General features: G+C 42.7%; 1 protein-coding gene across 1 annotated transcript; it reads left to right on the forward strand.

Annotated features, from left to right (window-relative positions):
- The first annotated feature begins 2,046 nt into the window (after positions 1-2,046).
- LOC109639786 (retinoic acid receptor beta) lies at positions 2,047-12,103 on the forward strand. The gene is made up of 8 exons (XM_020103428.2): positions 2,047-2,398; positions 5,329-5,483; positions 6,177-6,318; positions 9,263-9,429; positions 10,534-10,710; positions 11,286-11,490; positions 11,606-11,764; positions 11,849-12,103. Exons 1-8 carry the CDS (start codon positions 2,188-2,190, stop codon positions 11,971-11,973), a joined length of 1,341 nt encoding a protein of 446 aa, XP_019958987.2. The 5' UTR covers positions 2,047-2,187; the 3' UTR covers positions 11,974-12,103.
- The last annotated feature ends 1,159 nt before the right edge of the window (positions 12,104-13,262 follow it).

Here is a 13,262-nt window from a genome sequence, read left to right on the forward strand (position 1 = left end):
TATATATATATATATATATATATATAAATCTATCTATCCACAAGAAGTCTTGAATGTCTGATCGCACCACAGAATGAAGACAAATGACTGAATGAATATTGGAAAGGGTGAATGAATGAATGATGGGGAGCAGGAACAAAATGTGAGCCATGCAAAGTGGGGCAGAGGGAAGAGGAGGAAGATGAGAGGAGGATGGATGAAGGAGGAGAAAGGAGGACAGGGTGAGCAGGGAGGGAGGCGGAGCAGCAGCAGCAGCAGCAGGCTGCAGGAATGTTTCACATGCTTGTCCTCTCCGTGACCTCGGCTCCCTGGAGTGTGGGAGATACTGGGAGTAATTAGCCTCCTTTAACATTGGAGCTGTGCTGCCCTTACGCCTCAATGGGGTTACAGCAGTGGCATTGAAGGAGATCAAGTGTATTTCTTTTATTTTCAAACAAAACCTCTTTCACGTTCTTCTTCTGCACCGCCTGTCTGCAGCACTCCTCCACTGCGTGTTCAGATGATGCATTAAAACCCTTTTTCTATATATAGATATATTTTCTTTTTGCAAATTGTTTTGCAGTCGTTTCCAGCTGATGAATGTTGTGGATTAGATTCATTATTTGGAAGTGGAGCAGGTTTCCTTGCCCCTCACCCACCAGCCCGTCTTGCAGCTGACCCACTTTGTCTTCCAGTAGATTTAATCACGCCTCCTCCTAACTGCAAATATTTCTCACTTAAAGTCAGGCATCGAGAATTGAAGTGGACGTGAATGAAGAGAAACTGAGCCTGAAAGTATTGATTCTGTGAAAGGCCACACGGTTTCAATCACGAAATGCCAATACTGGAACATTAGCGTTATCTGCTTTGCTCTGACGCCCTCTACTCAAAACACACACTCCAGTGTCCAAACCCTCAACCCTGAATGTTCCCCAGAGCACTGATGATAATGTTAATCCAACATCCATCAAGTGTTTTAACAAGGTTTTGGAATCATTTGAACATCACCAGTGGAAACAATTCCCAAGTCTGAATTTCAGATAGAAACGTCTACGGACCGTGATGATGTGAAACTTTTCTTTGGAGCCGCTGGAGTAATGAAAACAGAATATGTTGGAGCACCGTTGTTAAAAATATCAGATTTGATATCAGACCAGACATTTTCTGGAGAGATTAAAAGACACAGAATAAAATGTGAAATATTTAAATTCTAAAAACAAACATTAAGGTGTGCTACTTGCAGATAAATAAATTATTCAACTCATCAATAAATAAAATTGCTGGTTTGTCTTAAATGTTTAAAGTTTGATGTCACATATTAAAGGTTTATAACTTTACACTGAACATCACATAAATTATGTCATTTGATTAAATCTCTGAAATACACATTTTCCAGAAATTCTAAATATCACTGTTAACCAATGGGATTCTCTTTACTTTACTCAAAGCATCCAATGGCACTGCATTTGTTCAAAGTACGTAAATAGAATATAAGTAACTCTTATCTTCTTATTTTTTAATTTAACTTGTGTTACCAGTTAATTCTGTAAAAAAAACTAACTTCTGCAAGAAAACAACTCATGAAACTTATAGTTTTAAAATCAGTTATCGGTTAACGCATCTCAATATAACTTAAATTTGGAGTAAATCAGTAAAAAAATTAACTCGTGTGTCACCAACTGTGGAACTTTTCGTTAAACCATCTCACGGTGGTTTTGTTTCAGTGTATCTGAAGTCTGCACCAGAATCATTTCCTAAAAACAAAACCGAACTTTTAGTGTTGAGGTGGATCAGAGCTGCTGCTGATGTCAGTCCTGAGCTGGGTCATGTGAAGGTCACCAGCGGAGGAGGTTCACGCAGAGTTCAGGCGCATACATTAGGTAACAGCGCCGCTCCCTGTGACATAACCGCGCTGAAAGCAGGTGGAGGCGTCCCGGCAACAAAGACAGAGATAACGAGGGAGGAGGAAAAAAAAGTCCTGGGTCCAACTTTGTTCTTCGAAACAGATGTGGATGCGTCAAACCGCTGGATTCTGCTGCGCGTCCACATGCCGACACTGGTGCGTGTGTGGATCATCGGGATGAGCGCACACGCCCCCTGAGCGCGCAGCTCGCTCACGTTTTATCGATAGAAACTGTGTTTGCGTCAAAAGTGAAGCAGGAGATCGAGCTGCGGAGGATTCCTCATGCGGACTGAAGCCCGGGCAACATGTTCGATTATGTGGAGTTTCAGTCCTTCGCCTCCGGAGACATCATGGACTTCTACTGCTCATCCAGCCCCGTGTGCGCACTGCAGGACCGGGACCAGGACCAGGACCGGGACCGGGACCGGGACCAGGACCGGGACCAGGACCGGGACCTGGCAGCCTTCTTCCCCGAGCTGATCGAGTCGGACTGGCAGCAGCACCGGTGCTCACAGTGTAGGTGGAAAATAGAAACAGATGTTTTTGCTTAACACGTTTTATAAAACCTGATTCAAATATGTGACCAGCATGAAGGCAAACAACATTTAATCATATCTTACACTATTGTACTAACAGTGTGAGGCCCAAACCAGAAGGAGAAACTACACACTGTCAACATATCAGTGCAGGACATCATCCACACCTAAGTGTAGTGTTTCCTCCTGTAGTTTGTTTTCACAGTAAAAGTCTGGTTGTGTTGTAAAGTATCAGACTGAGCCTCAGGAATAACACCGAGGTCCAAGGGGACACGTCTATGTTCTGGAGATAAGACTGAAGTTTTGCAGGATAAACTCATTCTGTTGTGTCTTGTCCACATCCTGGTCAATAATCAGTAAATCAATATTCATTTGAGAGGCAACATTCCTGCAGGTTCAGTGAAAATCAGATATGATTGACAGGTTGATCACGAGAACAGAACAAATGTAAACAGTAAAACAATCTGAGATTAAAAAAAAAAAAAAGTGATGCAATAAAACCAACAGCAGAGATAAAGAGACGGAGATTAGAGCAAATAGAAGAGATAAGATGGAGTAAAACATCTTAAAGCATTGATAGAAAATGAATTATGGCCATAAATGATATGTTTTAAAACTTTCAGCTGTTTGATATGTTGAAAAACAACAAGTGAAAAATATTCAAATCCATTCGAAACTTTCCTGGAAACCAAAGAAAGGACTTAAAATGACGATGTAATGCAATTAATTCATAGTTGAAACGTGAGCGTCTCTGTTCAAACTTCAGATTTGTTCAGTTAATCGTGTTTGTTTGAAAACATTTGCACATCTGGATGATGAAACTCTAAAACATCTCATTTTAGTTTGAAATTTAAAGTTTCCCTTCTAATCACATCCGAGTTTAACCTCCCACCTGAGTTACAACACTCTTAACTTTAGTTTTAAGTTGATATAAATGCTCATTAATATATTTGTCCACAATTATAATGAACATCCACAAGTGGAATCTGCTGTATGAACAGATAATGAATGTCAATGCAGTAAAACACAGTTGTAATGACTTAAATTAGTGTTTTAAAAACATTTGAAATGGCCTCGTGGCTGAATGTCGCTTCATTAAAGTTTGTTATAACCTCTTCACTAAAGACAAGATGGAGTCAGCGACATTAAAGTGTTAACTTCTCCTGCGAGGCGGTTTTCACGCTGACTCTGCTGCTGCAGGATCTTCATGTTTCACTCGGAGAAAGTGAAGCAGGAGGAAGCAGTGCAGCGTCCCGGGCGAGTCAGAGCGGTGGCGCTCTGTGTTTTGGGACGGGACGGTCAGTTTGAGGTCACCGCGGGTTCACCGGACGGTCACTAGCTCAGGAGGTCAAGAGGAGAGCCAGACACTTCCAGAGGATGTTCTCAGTAAAAGTACAATAAACATAAAAAATAGACCATTAAGAGTATTTGGAAAAGTACAGACGCAATTACAGGTAAAGTATTACAAGTAAAATAAGTATTTATTCAAACAAATGGGCCTATAAGTTATATGATATAATGAATAGTGTGGTTATACACAACTCTATTTTTACTTTAACATGTTTGAAATTAGTTTTATGAAATATTGGAACGTTATACAGAGATTTGACCCCAGTGGTTTTCTCTTTGTTTGTTTTTTTTATGTGTGATTGGTTTTATGTACGACAGCTGTAGAGTGAATGTACTGAGGTCAAAAACAACATGCACAGATGAAATGTGCTGAACTAAAAAGATAAAGTAGTAAAGTAAAGTTCCTCAAGAATGTAAAATAACTTTTAAACAAGAAGAGATAAAACCAAGTGGAGATTGTCAACAAACCTTTATTTATAAATTCAGATGTTTCAGAACAAAATGCCACAAAAACACATCAATTATAATTAGTGGATTCAAAATAAAATAGTGAGAAACTTCAAGCCGAAATAACCAGATTACAGCAAATATGAAATATGAGCAAAATGAAATCAAGGAAAGGAAAAGAAAAGCTAGAGAAGGTCGTGTCTGAGAATGAGAGAATGTTTTGTTAATTTACACTCATTTAAAAACATTGAGCAGCTTATTGCATCTCTTAATAAACTTAATAATAAACCCCCCCACCCCCTCCCCCCTCCCGTCCCTCGACAGATTCACTTCCACCGCCCCACCACAGACACTTTCTGTTCCTCCTCCCTCCCTCTCGCTCCCTCTCATCACTCACCCGGGGCTTGTGGCATGCTCCTGCATTGTTTGGTGTTGGGAGAGCGCTCGGCCTGATGGGGGAGTCCACGTTTGACCCCCCGATTCCAGGTTCAACCAGGGGCCGCGGGTTCAAGGGGACGGAGATGAACAATTTCTCTCTTTTTTCAAAATGGCTCTCTTTGTTTCACGCCAGTGTCGGCGGAGGTGATCAGAGAGGCGGCGGGGAGGCCGAGCGAGCGGATCTCAGCTCAGGAGTGGGTTTTGAGTGGGAGTGTTGCCTGCTGGGATTGATGGAGGGAAGTTTTACATTTAGCCGGATAAAGAAAGAAGGTTAGAGTTAAACTGTGCTGCAGCGGCAGACTTTACATAGAAGAGGGGAATTCAAAACAGAACATTGAGTAAATTAAATTAAGAAAAAACGGATCTGTGATGCTTCAAGGAAACTAAAGACTGAGACTTCTTTTCTTTGGACGCTCACACTAGTTTCTCCGGCTACATCCACACGACTACGTTTTAAAATGTCCACACTAAAACACTGAAGTTTGGAAATCTTACTCTTACCTGCTCACCTGCAGCGTAGACGATCTGCTTCCTGTTTACACCGGCTCACCTCTCTCATGCATTTCTTTAGACGTCTCGGTTTTCCAGTCGTCTTCCCCTCGAGCGTCGCAGTTGTGTCACTTTCTGTGCCTGTGAACCACCAGTGTTGTGAGGTGTGATGTTGTGTGTCTGCAGCAGTGGGCAGTCAGAGCTCCAGCTCCAGCTCGGACGACCTCTTCGCCAGCCCCACCTCCCCGCCTCCACCCCCTCGGACCTACAAGCCCTGCTTCGTGTGTCAGGACAAGTCCTCCGGGTACCACTATGGAGTCAGCGCCTGCGAGGGCTGCAAGGTAACATGTCTGCTTCACCAAACACACGGGGGGGGGGGGGGGGGGGGGGGGTTGGAAACCTGTGTCATGCTGTAAAAACAAAAGAACACACGCTTCAGGGTAAATGAAGTCATCAGTTTAACCACACGTGTGAGCAACATGTGTTCGTCAGTGTTCCAGTAACTTTCTACTGTACAACTTGAACACAGGACGTTTTCCACACAACCTTTAATTTCCTCTTGTAAATAACCTGATTTATTCAGTTCGGCTAAGATTTGTCAAATTTTCTTTTTTGCTGATTAAATTCATGTTTTCATCTCTCGAGTATTTGCAGAAACTGATCGGACTCTGCTGTGACTCCCACTTTTAATTTACAAGAAATCAAAATTTAAGTTTTTAGTGTTTTCTCATGCTGTAATCAAATGTAAAGAATGTTTACCGTAAATGATGTTGTAGATTTCTGACATTGACTAACAGCATCTATTAGGTGGATTCACTCACTATTGTGCAGCCAATCATTGTTCCCACATAATCAATCCATTCCGCTAGCGCCACCAGCAGGTCAAAAATGTCAGTTTTCTCGTTCAATAATCAAAATATTTATGAATTAAACATTTTTAGGCGTTACACGTGAATACAGGATGTTTTTATTATTAATTATTCTCAAGACTTCTTGGAACTTAAATCATTAACGTGCTCTCCTTCCTCCCGCAGGGCTTCTTCCGCCGCAGCGTGCAGAAAAACATGGTGTACACGTGTCACCGCGACCGAAACTGCATCATCAACAAGATCACCAGGAACCGCTGCCAGTACTGTCGGCTGCAGAGGTGCTTCGCCGCGGGGATGTCGAGGGAGTGTAAGTGTCCGATCCGCTCTGATGTGAGACTCTGCTGATGATCACGTGGCGTCTTTAGAAAATTAGATGTTCGCTCTGGAGGGAACTAGAACGACCCTCGTTATCTCCGCCAAGGCTCAACTGTCCCCAAATTCCCACACTCATAGATATCAGTCCCGTGTGGTCAGGATAATGATAATAACATTTATGACGTTCATAAAAAAACAGATGACAGAAAATAATAATAAAGATAACAGCAGTAGAGTATATATCACATTCCTTTGAGTATAGTTCTTAGAGCCAGAGTGAAAAAGCAAAACAACTTTGTTTGAGTGAAGAAAATCTGCTTTGTTTTCAGTTTTGTGTTTTTGAAGGAGAGAGAGACAGGAAACAGGATGAGAGATATTCAGTTAATGGTTCGACCGGCCGGGAATCGAACTGTGTGGCTGATTAGTCGCCCTGACAATTGACCTTGTAGCTAATGCAGTTGATTTTTAAAAGGTTTAAAAGTTTAAATTACCTCAGAAATGAGCCCAAATTCACCACATCATGTGATAAATCCCAGCAAATATCTGAGTTCAGAGGTTACGTCTTGTTTTGAATCTCTTCGTCATCCGTCACATTCTCAAAATAACTTTCCATCCTGAAAAAGTCTCTTCTCATTTCGCTGAAAACATTTCTGATGTAAGAACCTCATGATAAAAATGTTGTAATGTCTGTGTCTTCAGACCAATAAGCTGTTTGAGGACGTTTCTCTCTGCTCTGGGCGTTTCCTCACACACCCTCTTATCAGGTTATTGGAGCTGAATGCAGCTGGACAAAAGAAAGACGTCGGTCAGAGCTGAATAAATTCACTCGGCCCTGTTTTTAGGTTACGAAGGAAAAGAATGAAAGAAAAAATGATTTATATTCTTTAAAACAGAAACAGGACGGGATTCTTTTCAGATGTGGTGGAAAACAAAGTTTTTTTAACTCTTGGTAAAAGTAACAATTCTACTGTGTAGAAATATATCATAGGTCAAAGTATAGAATTATTTTCAGTGAATATAAAACTTGGAAAAGTATTATGAGTTAAATTTACTTAAAAGTGAAAGAAATAATTCTTCCTGATTAACAAAACATCAGTGTGACTAAAATAACAACAACGTACTTTATTGTCCCATCTGCTAACGTGGAGGAGGCAGGGTTTATGACCTGTACTGCAGCCAGCCAGCAGGGGGCGATTGAGATGCTTTGGCTGGACTTTTTGTGAGCTTTAACGCCGTCCATCTTTAAATGCACAGTCTGTTGTGTCTCTGAATGTGAGCCGTCCTCTCCATGTGCCGGCCCTGTGATTGGCTGACGACCTGTCCTGGGCGTGACCTGCCTCTCGCCCGCCCAGCTGTAATTGACAGGATGAGTGTTCCAGATTATGGTGGAAGCTCTGACCACTGTGATCACAACGTGCAGGACAGACTCACAGTTTGATCTCACACTTAAACTTCAACATTCGTGTTAATCTCTGTTTTCTGTGAATTCTTCATCACGTGTCTTCGCTCTCTGGAGACTTTCTGCAGTTTCCTGCTCACAGTTGCACATTTCAAACTCCTTCCCTGGACTTGAGCTGCCTCAGCTCCGCTGCAGCTCCCCCGACTGCGCACGAGAAACACGGTGTTCAAACCCAAAAAGTGCAGTGACCCAGATAACAGGGCTGGTGTTACGCAGAGGGAGCCGGTGGCGGTGATAGGGCGGCAGCGGAGGATCCACCCAAACACATGTTCCTGTGTTGCTCCTCCACGTTCAGACACACACACACTCACATTACGTAAATACAGTACATCACATGGAGCAGACGGATGCCATGTAACGCTTCCTGGCTGCTGCTGCTGCTGCTGCGGTCGCTCTGCAATATGAGCTGACTCGAGTGTTTACACAAGGAGGCCTGGAATTAGGGCATCCACGCGGAGGAGGAGGAGGAGGAGGAGGAGGAGGAGACTAGGAGTGAGGAAGGCAGAGACTGAGGTGTTGCATAATCCTGAGCTCCCTCGACATGTGCGATGCTGCCTGAACCAAGTCAGTGGAACGCATTGTAATGTGATGACACTGTTACCGAAGCGATTATGAAAGGCTAACCTGGTTCAGGCTGCACATGCTCCAGGCAGCAGATGATTCACTCAGATCAGCTGTTTCATTTATAGTCAGTTAATTTTCTATCAAACACAGAGTTACAGTGAAACCTGCTTTTACAAGCTGAGCCTCAGTAACAAACGCTTAAGCAACACTATGTTGTTACGTGTGTCGTCTGACGGAGTTGTTTCACTTCGGGGGGAAACACTTGAGCGGAATAAAAGACTAAAAGCATCATATGAAATTAAATTAATTCAACCTTTAGTTAAAAAAATGTAATCCTCTCTTTTATATATCAGCTCAAATGAAACTGTTCACTGATCCTGACACGCAGGCGGATCCAGGATATTTGATTTAATTTTCTCAGGGAATTATTTATGGATCTTAATAATAAAAACTAATGTTTATGTGTGAGTCTGTGATTCGGTGCAGCTTTAAAGGGAGTGTTGGGGCTGGTATAGTTATAGATACATAAACAAAGCTTCAGGTGATGTGTCCCTGTACAACAGTTTTCTTTCTTTCTTTCCTTCTAGGCTGGTGTTGTACCTAATAAACTGATAACTGAGTGTACACTTGAGATTTCTCGAGCCAGAACCATAAGGATTTTTGTGGGTCAATGCTGATATTGGGGAATAAAAGAATTCTGATAAATCTCCTGAGATGCTGTCATCAAACCCTTGTGACACAGAAACGTGATTGGGGCTCGTTACTTTAACCTTAAACATGATGATAAGTAACTATAAATAAAAAGAAAACGCAATTAAAACCACCCGTATGAATGTGTTACATCAAAATACTAACTCATGTTGAAGCATTATGACCTAATTATCTTGTAACCGGCGTCGCTCTTGTTCTGCAGCTGTGAGAAACGACAGGATCAGGAGGAAGGGGAAGAAAGAGGCGGTGAAGATGACGATCATGGAGACGTACGAGCTGACGTCGGAGCTCGGCCTGATCGTGGAGAAGATCTGCAGAGCTCACACGGAGACCTTCCCCGCCCTCTGCCAGCTGGGAAAATACACCACAGTGAGTCGTGACATGAGATCTGACTCTTCAGGAATAAATGAATAAATGAAAAATAATGTGCAGAGGTCGACTCCAACCAGTGATTCAGTGGATTCAGATGTATTTTGTGCATCACAGGTGAATGATATCATGGATTCGAGCATGTGTTTTCTAGTTTGGTTGTTAATAGAAAAACACAAAAACAACAGGATAAATACATGAGATTTGCAGAAATGTCCCTAAACTTGTGGAATTTTCCACTTGTGGGATTACCGGAGTCTGAAAGCCTCATGGGAAATGTAGGAGTGTCGGCCGTGATCCGTAGTAAAGAGGGATTTGAGACGTCTGAGGGCAGTGGCATTAAAAGCTCAACACGTGGTTAATACTTAGAGTCTGTTGCTGAAAGGTCACAGCTCCATGTCACAGCGGCTGAACACACGCTCGAGGTTTTTCAAGTCGAAATCTGAAACATTTTCAAACTTATTTTTAATGAGAAAAGAGTTTTAATAGAGCTGCAGTGACAAATCAATGTGTTTAGGATCAATTAAATATAGATTTGATTGTATTGAATACATTTGGAAACAGTTTACGGAACATTATGAGAGAACACATGAAATAATTTCTCCTGATATTTTGGTTTAACAGCAAGAGAAAGAAACATTACACTGAGTTGAGGATTAGTTTGAATCTACACGTGTGTATCGTTGCTACACCAAAAAAGAAAAATCCGAGTGGAACGACTAACAAGCCCAGAAACCAGCATCCGTCCATCACAATGAGGAGAACCTGCTCGTCGCTTCATGATGAATAAACAAAGATCTCCCGCTGTTATGAAATACATTAAACTGTTATAACGTACAAGGGTGTGTCCTTTCCAGGAATACACGAATGTCCCTCGCCTCACTTGAGTCATGAAAACAGCTACTGCACAAACCACCTCTACTTCCTGGTTTTAAATAACGACAAATCTTTAGTTAACTGGAAAAGTCGTAGTCAATGGTGAATACGGCCCAAATACCACGAAACAGTACAACTTTGGTTGACGTGCGGGATCTGTGGGACATGATAATTAGACGTCATTAAAGATCTTTAAAGATTTTCTTCCATCTCTTCTCCTGCCTCCAGAACTCCAGCTCCGACCACAGGATCCAGCTGGACCTCGGGCTGTGGGACAAGTTCAGCGAACTCGCCACCAAGTGCATCATCAAGGTGGTGGAGTTCGCCAAGCGCGTGCCGGGTTTCACCGGCCTGACCATCGCCGACCAGATCACTCTGCTCAAAGCCGCCTGTCTGGACATCCTGGTACGTCCGTCCTCAAACGAGATTCCTCTTCGGGAAGGACATGGTTATCTTTGCTTCTGTATTTGGAATAAATGTTGTAAGCAGGATGTGGTAATATCTGGAACTGAGTGACTGTAATTACACAAATGTGAGTCACACCTTCTCCGATCACAGCGTCAGCCAACATTCATACCGGAGACAAAGTGAGTGGCAGGTCGGCAGACGGGGGAGCGGCCCTGAGGCAGAGGGCGTCGCATGTTTTGTTCTCTGTCATCCTCCAGCGTTCCCCTCAGATCTGTCTGTCATCGTCCCGGAGACGATCCTGGAGCCTGACACATCGTCACATGTGTCACGATGTGTTTCCTCGTGACACATTTCATTACTGAGGCATTCTGGGACAATTTTCAACCTCATTTGGTCTTCAGATTTGCCATTCTTCACCCTACACATAGAAAATTTCATATTCCAACAACACGTCATGTAATTCCTGAATTTCTATTTCCTGGTGTTTACGATGTGATAATATGGAAGCATCATAAATTAAACCTCGTTCCACTGTTTTCTTTTCTTCTTTGTTTTCCGTCTCTGTCGTCCAGATCCTGAGGATTTGCACTCGCTACACCCCCGACCAGGACACCATGACCTTCTCTGACGGTTTGACCCTGACCCGCACTCAGATCCACAACGCTGGATTCGGACCGCTCACAGATCAGGTTTTCACTTTTGCTGGACAGCTGCTGCCGCTGGAGATGGACGACACAGAGAGCGGGCTCCTCAGCGCCATCTGCCTCGTCTCTGGAGGTATGGGAGCTCCAAAGGAACGTTAAACCATAAACCACTTAATAAATGTACACGCACCAGTTCTCTGTGCATATTTACCCCCGAAGCAAAACGCTGTGTATCTCCGTCTGTTCAGACCGACAAGACCTGGAAGAGCCGTCGAAGGTGGAGGTGCTGCAGGAGCCACTGCTGGAGGCGCTGAAGATCTACTCCCGCAAGCGGCGACCCAGCATGCCCCTCATGTTCCCCAAGGCCCTCATGAAGATCACCGACCTGCGCAGCATCAGTGCTAAAGGTCAGACACCTCTGACCGTTCTTCACATGATGTAACGGGGACAAGACGCTAACGTTAACGTGTTGTCTGTGTGCGTCTCCTCAGGGGCCGAGAGGGTGGTGACGCTAAAGATGGAGATCCCGGGCTCCATGCCGCCTCTGATAGAGGAGATGCTGGAGGATCTGCAGAACCTGGAGGAACACCAGAAGAATCGCTCGGAGGAGAGCTGAGCAGAACACACACACACACTCACACACACACACACACACACACACACACACACACACACACACACACACACACACACACACACTCTCTCTGGTTTCTCATTCCGAAGCTGCTCAGAGAACAATACGTCCGTCTTCCCTCCCAGAGAAGCCGCTCACGTTATAAGGTGACGATGCAGTTGAGAGTCTTACCTCAGTCTCTGGTCAGTGAACATTAACGGACTCCTCAGCGGACTTGATGTAAAACAACAGAGAACGATGCAGTAATGTTTTAATCAGTTACATTTTTAACACCTCATAACCAGAGAGTTCTGTATTTATATTTGCATGGATTCATTTTTATTTGATAAATAAATAACAATACTTTTAGCATTAGTCTAGTAAAGAGAGTGAACATATGGAATTTGAGCTTTTTACAAACGATGTGAATTTTTGTACCTGATGTGTTAAAGTTTTTCTTCACGTTTTTAAAAACAAAAAGGGAAATATAAGTTTTCTGAATGTTCATAAATGGCATCAACACAGTTCACAAGCAGGTGAAGCTGAGCTGTGGCCGGAAACTTCAAATTCAATTAGCAAAAAAAAAAAAAGAAGGAAAATACAGAGTTGTGCATTGTATTGGAAATCTGTGTCTGCAGTATGAGGGCCAAGGATTAGAAACAATTAAAAGAGGAATTTCCGTTATTTTACATTATGAGAATAAAGTTAAATTGTCGAGAAGAAACTTGAAATTTCAAGATTAAAGTTGAACTTTTAAGAATCTATCAAACACTAACTTTAACTTAGAAAACTGCCTCGACAAAACAACACGCGTAGATGACTTAGTTGAAATCGTTCTCGTAAAAAAAAAAAGGGAAAATCTTTTTTTAGCTCATGAACACGGCCTGAAATTCAGTGTGAAGACTCTGAAGAGATTCTGTCAAAGCTGCGTCTGTTCAGGAGGAGAAACCAAACACGTTCGTACAAACTGAAACTGCTGGAAATGGACAGATGCAAAGATGTTAATGCTGAAACCAAACGCTGCTCAAACTGGATTTAAGTCAATTATTCAGAAAATGCAAAAGAAAAATCTTATTTAGTTCGACTTCCTTTTCCACCACATCTCGACATCGAAATATCCCCGACCTTCATCCTCCTCCGTACGTCCACAACACTGGTCTGTAAAGTTTGAATCCAGTTTTCAACAGGGCTGCATATCATTATAAAATAATGTTTTCAACATAAACAATATTTCATTAAAGAAAATAAGCCAATTTCTTAAATCCATCAGCGTTTGATGCCTCGTCACAGGA

Source organism: Paralichthys olivaceus, chromosome 13 (assembly GCF_024713975.1).
Source record: "Paralichthys olivaceus isolate ysfri-2021 chromosome 13, ASM2471397v2, whole genome shotgun sequence".
NCBI lineage: Eukaryota > Metazoa > Chordata > Actinopteri > Pleuronectiformes > Paralichthyidae > Paralichthys > Paralichthys olivaceus.

Coding starts and splice junctions, on each gene's coding strand:
- LOC109639786 (XM_020103428.2), top strand. CDS start 2,188: ATGTTCGATTATGTGGAGTTTCAGTCCTTCGCCTCCGGAGACATCATG. Junction 11,491..11,605: donor CATCTGCCTCGTCTCTGGAG/GTATGGGAGCTC, acceptor CCGTCTGTTCAG/ACCGACAAGACCTGGAAGAG. Junction 11,765..11,848: donor GCGCAGCATCAGTGCTAAAG/GTCAGACACCTC, acceptor GCGTCTCCTCAG/GGGCCGAGAGGGTGGTGACG.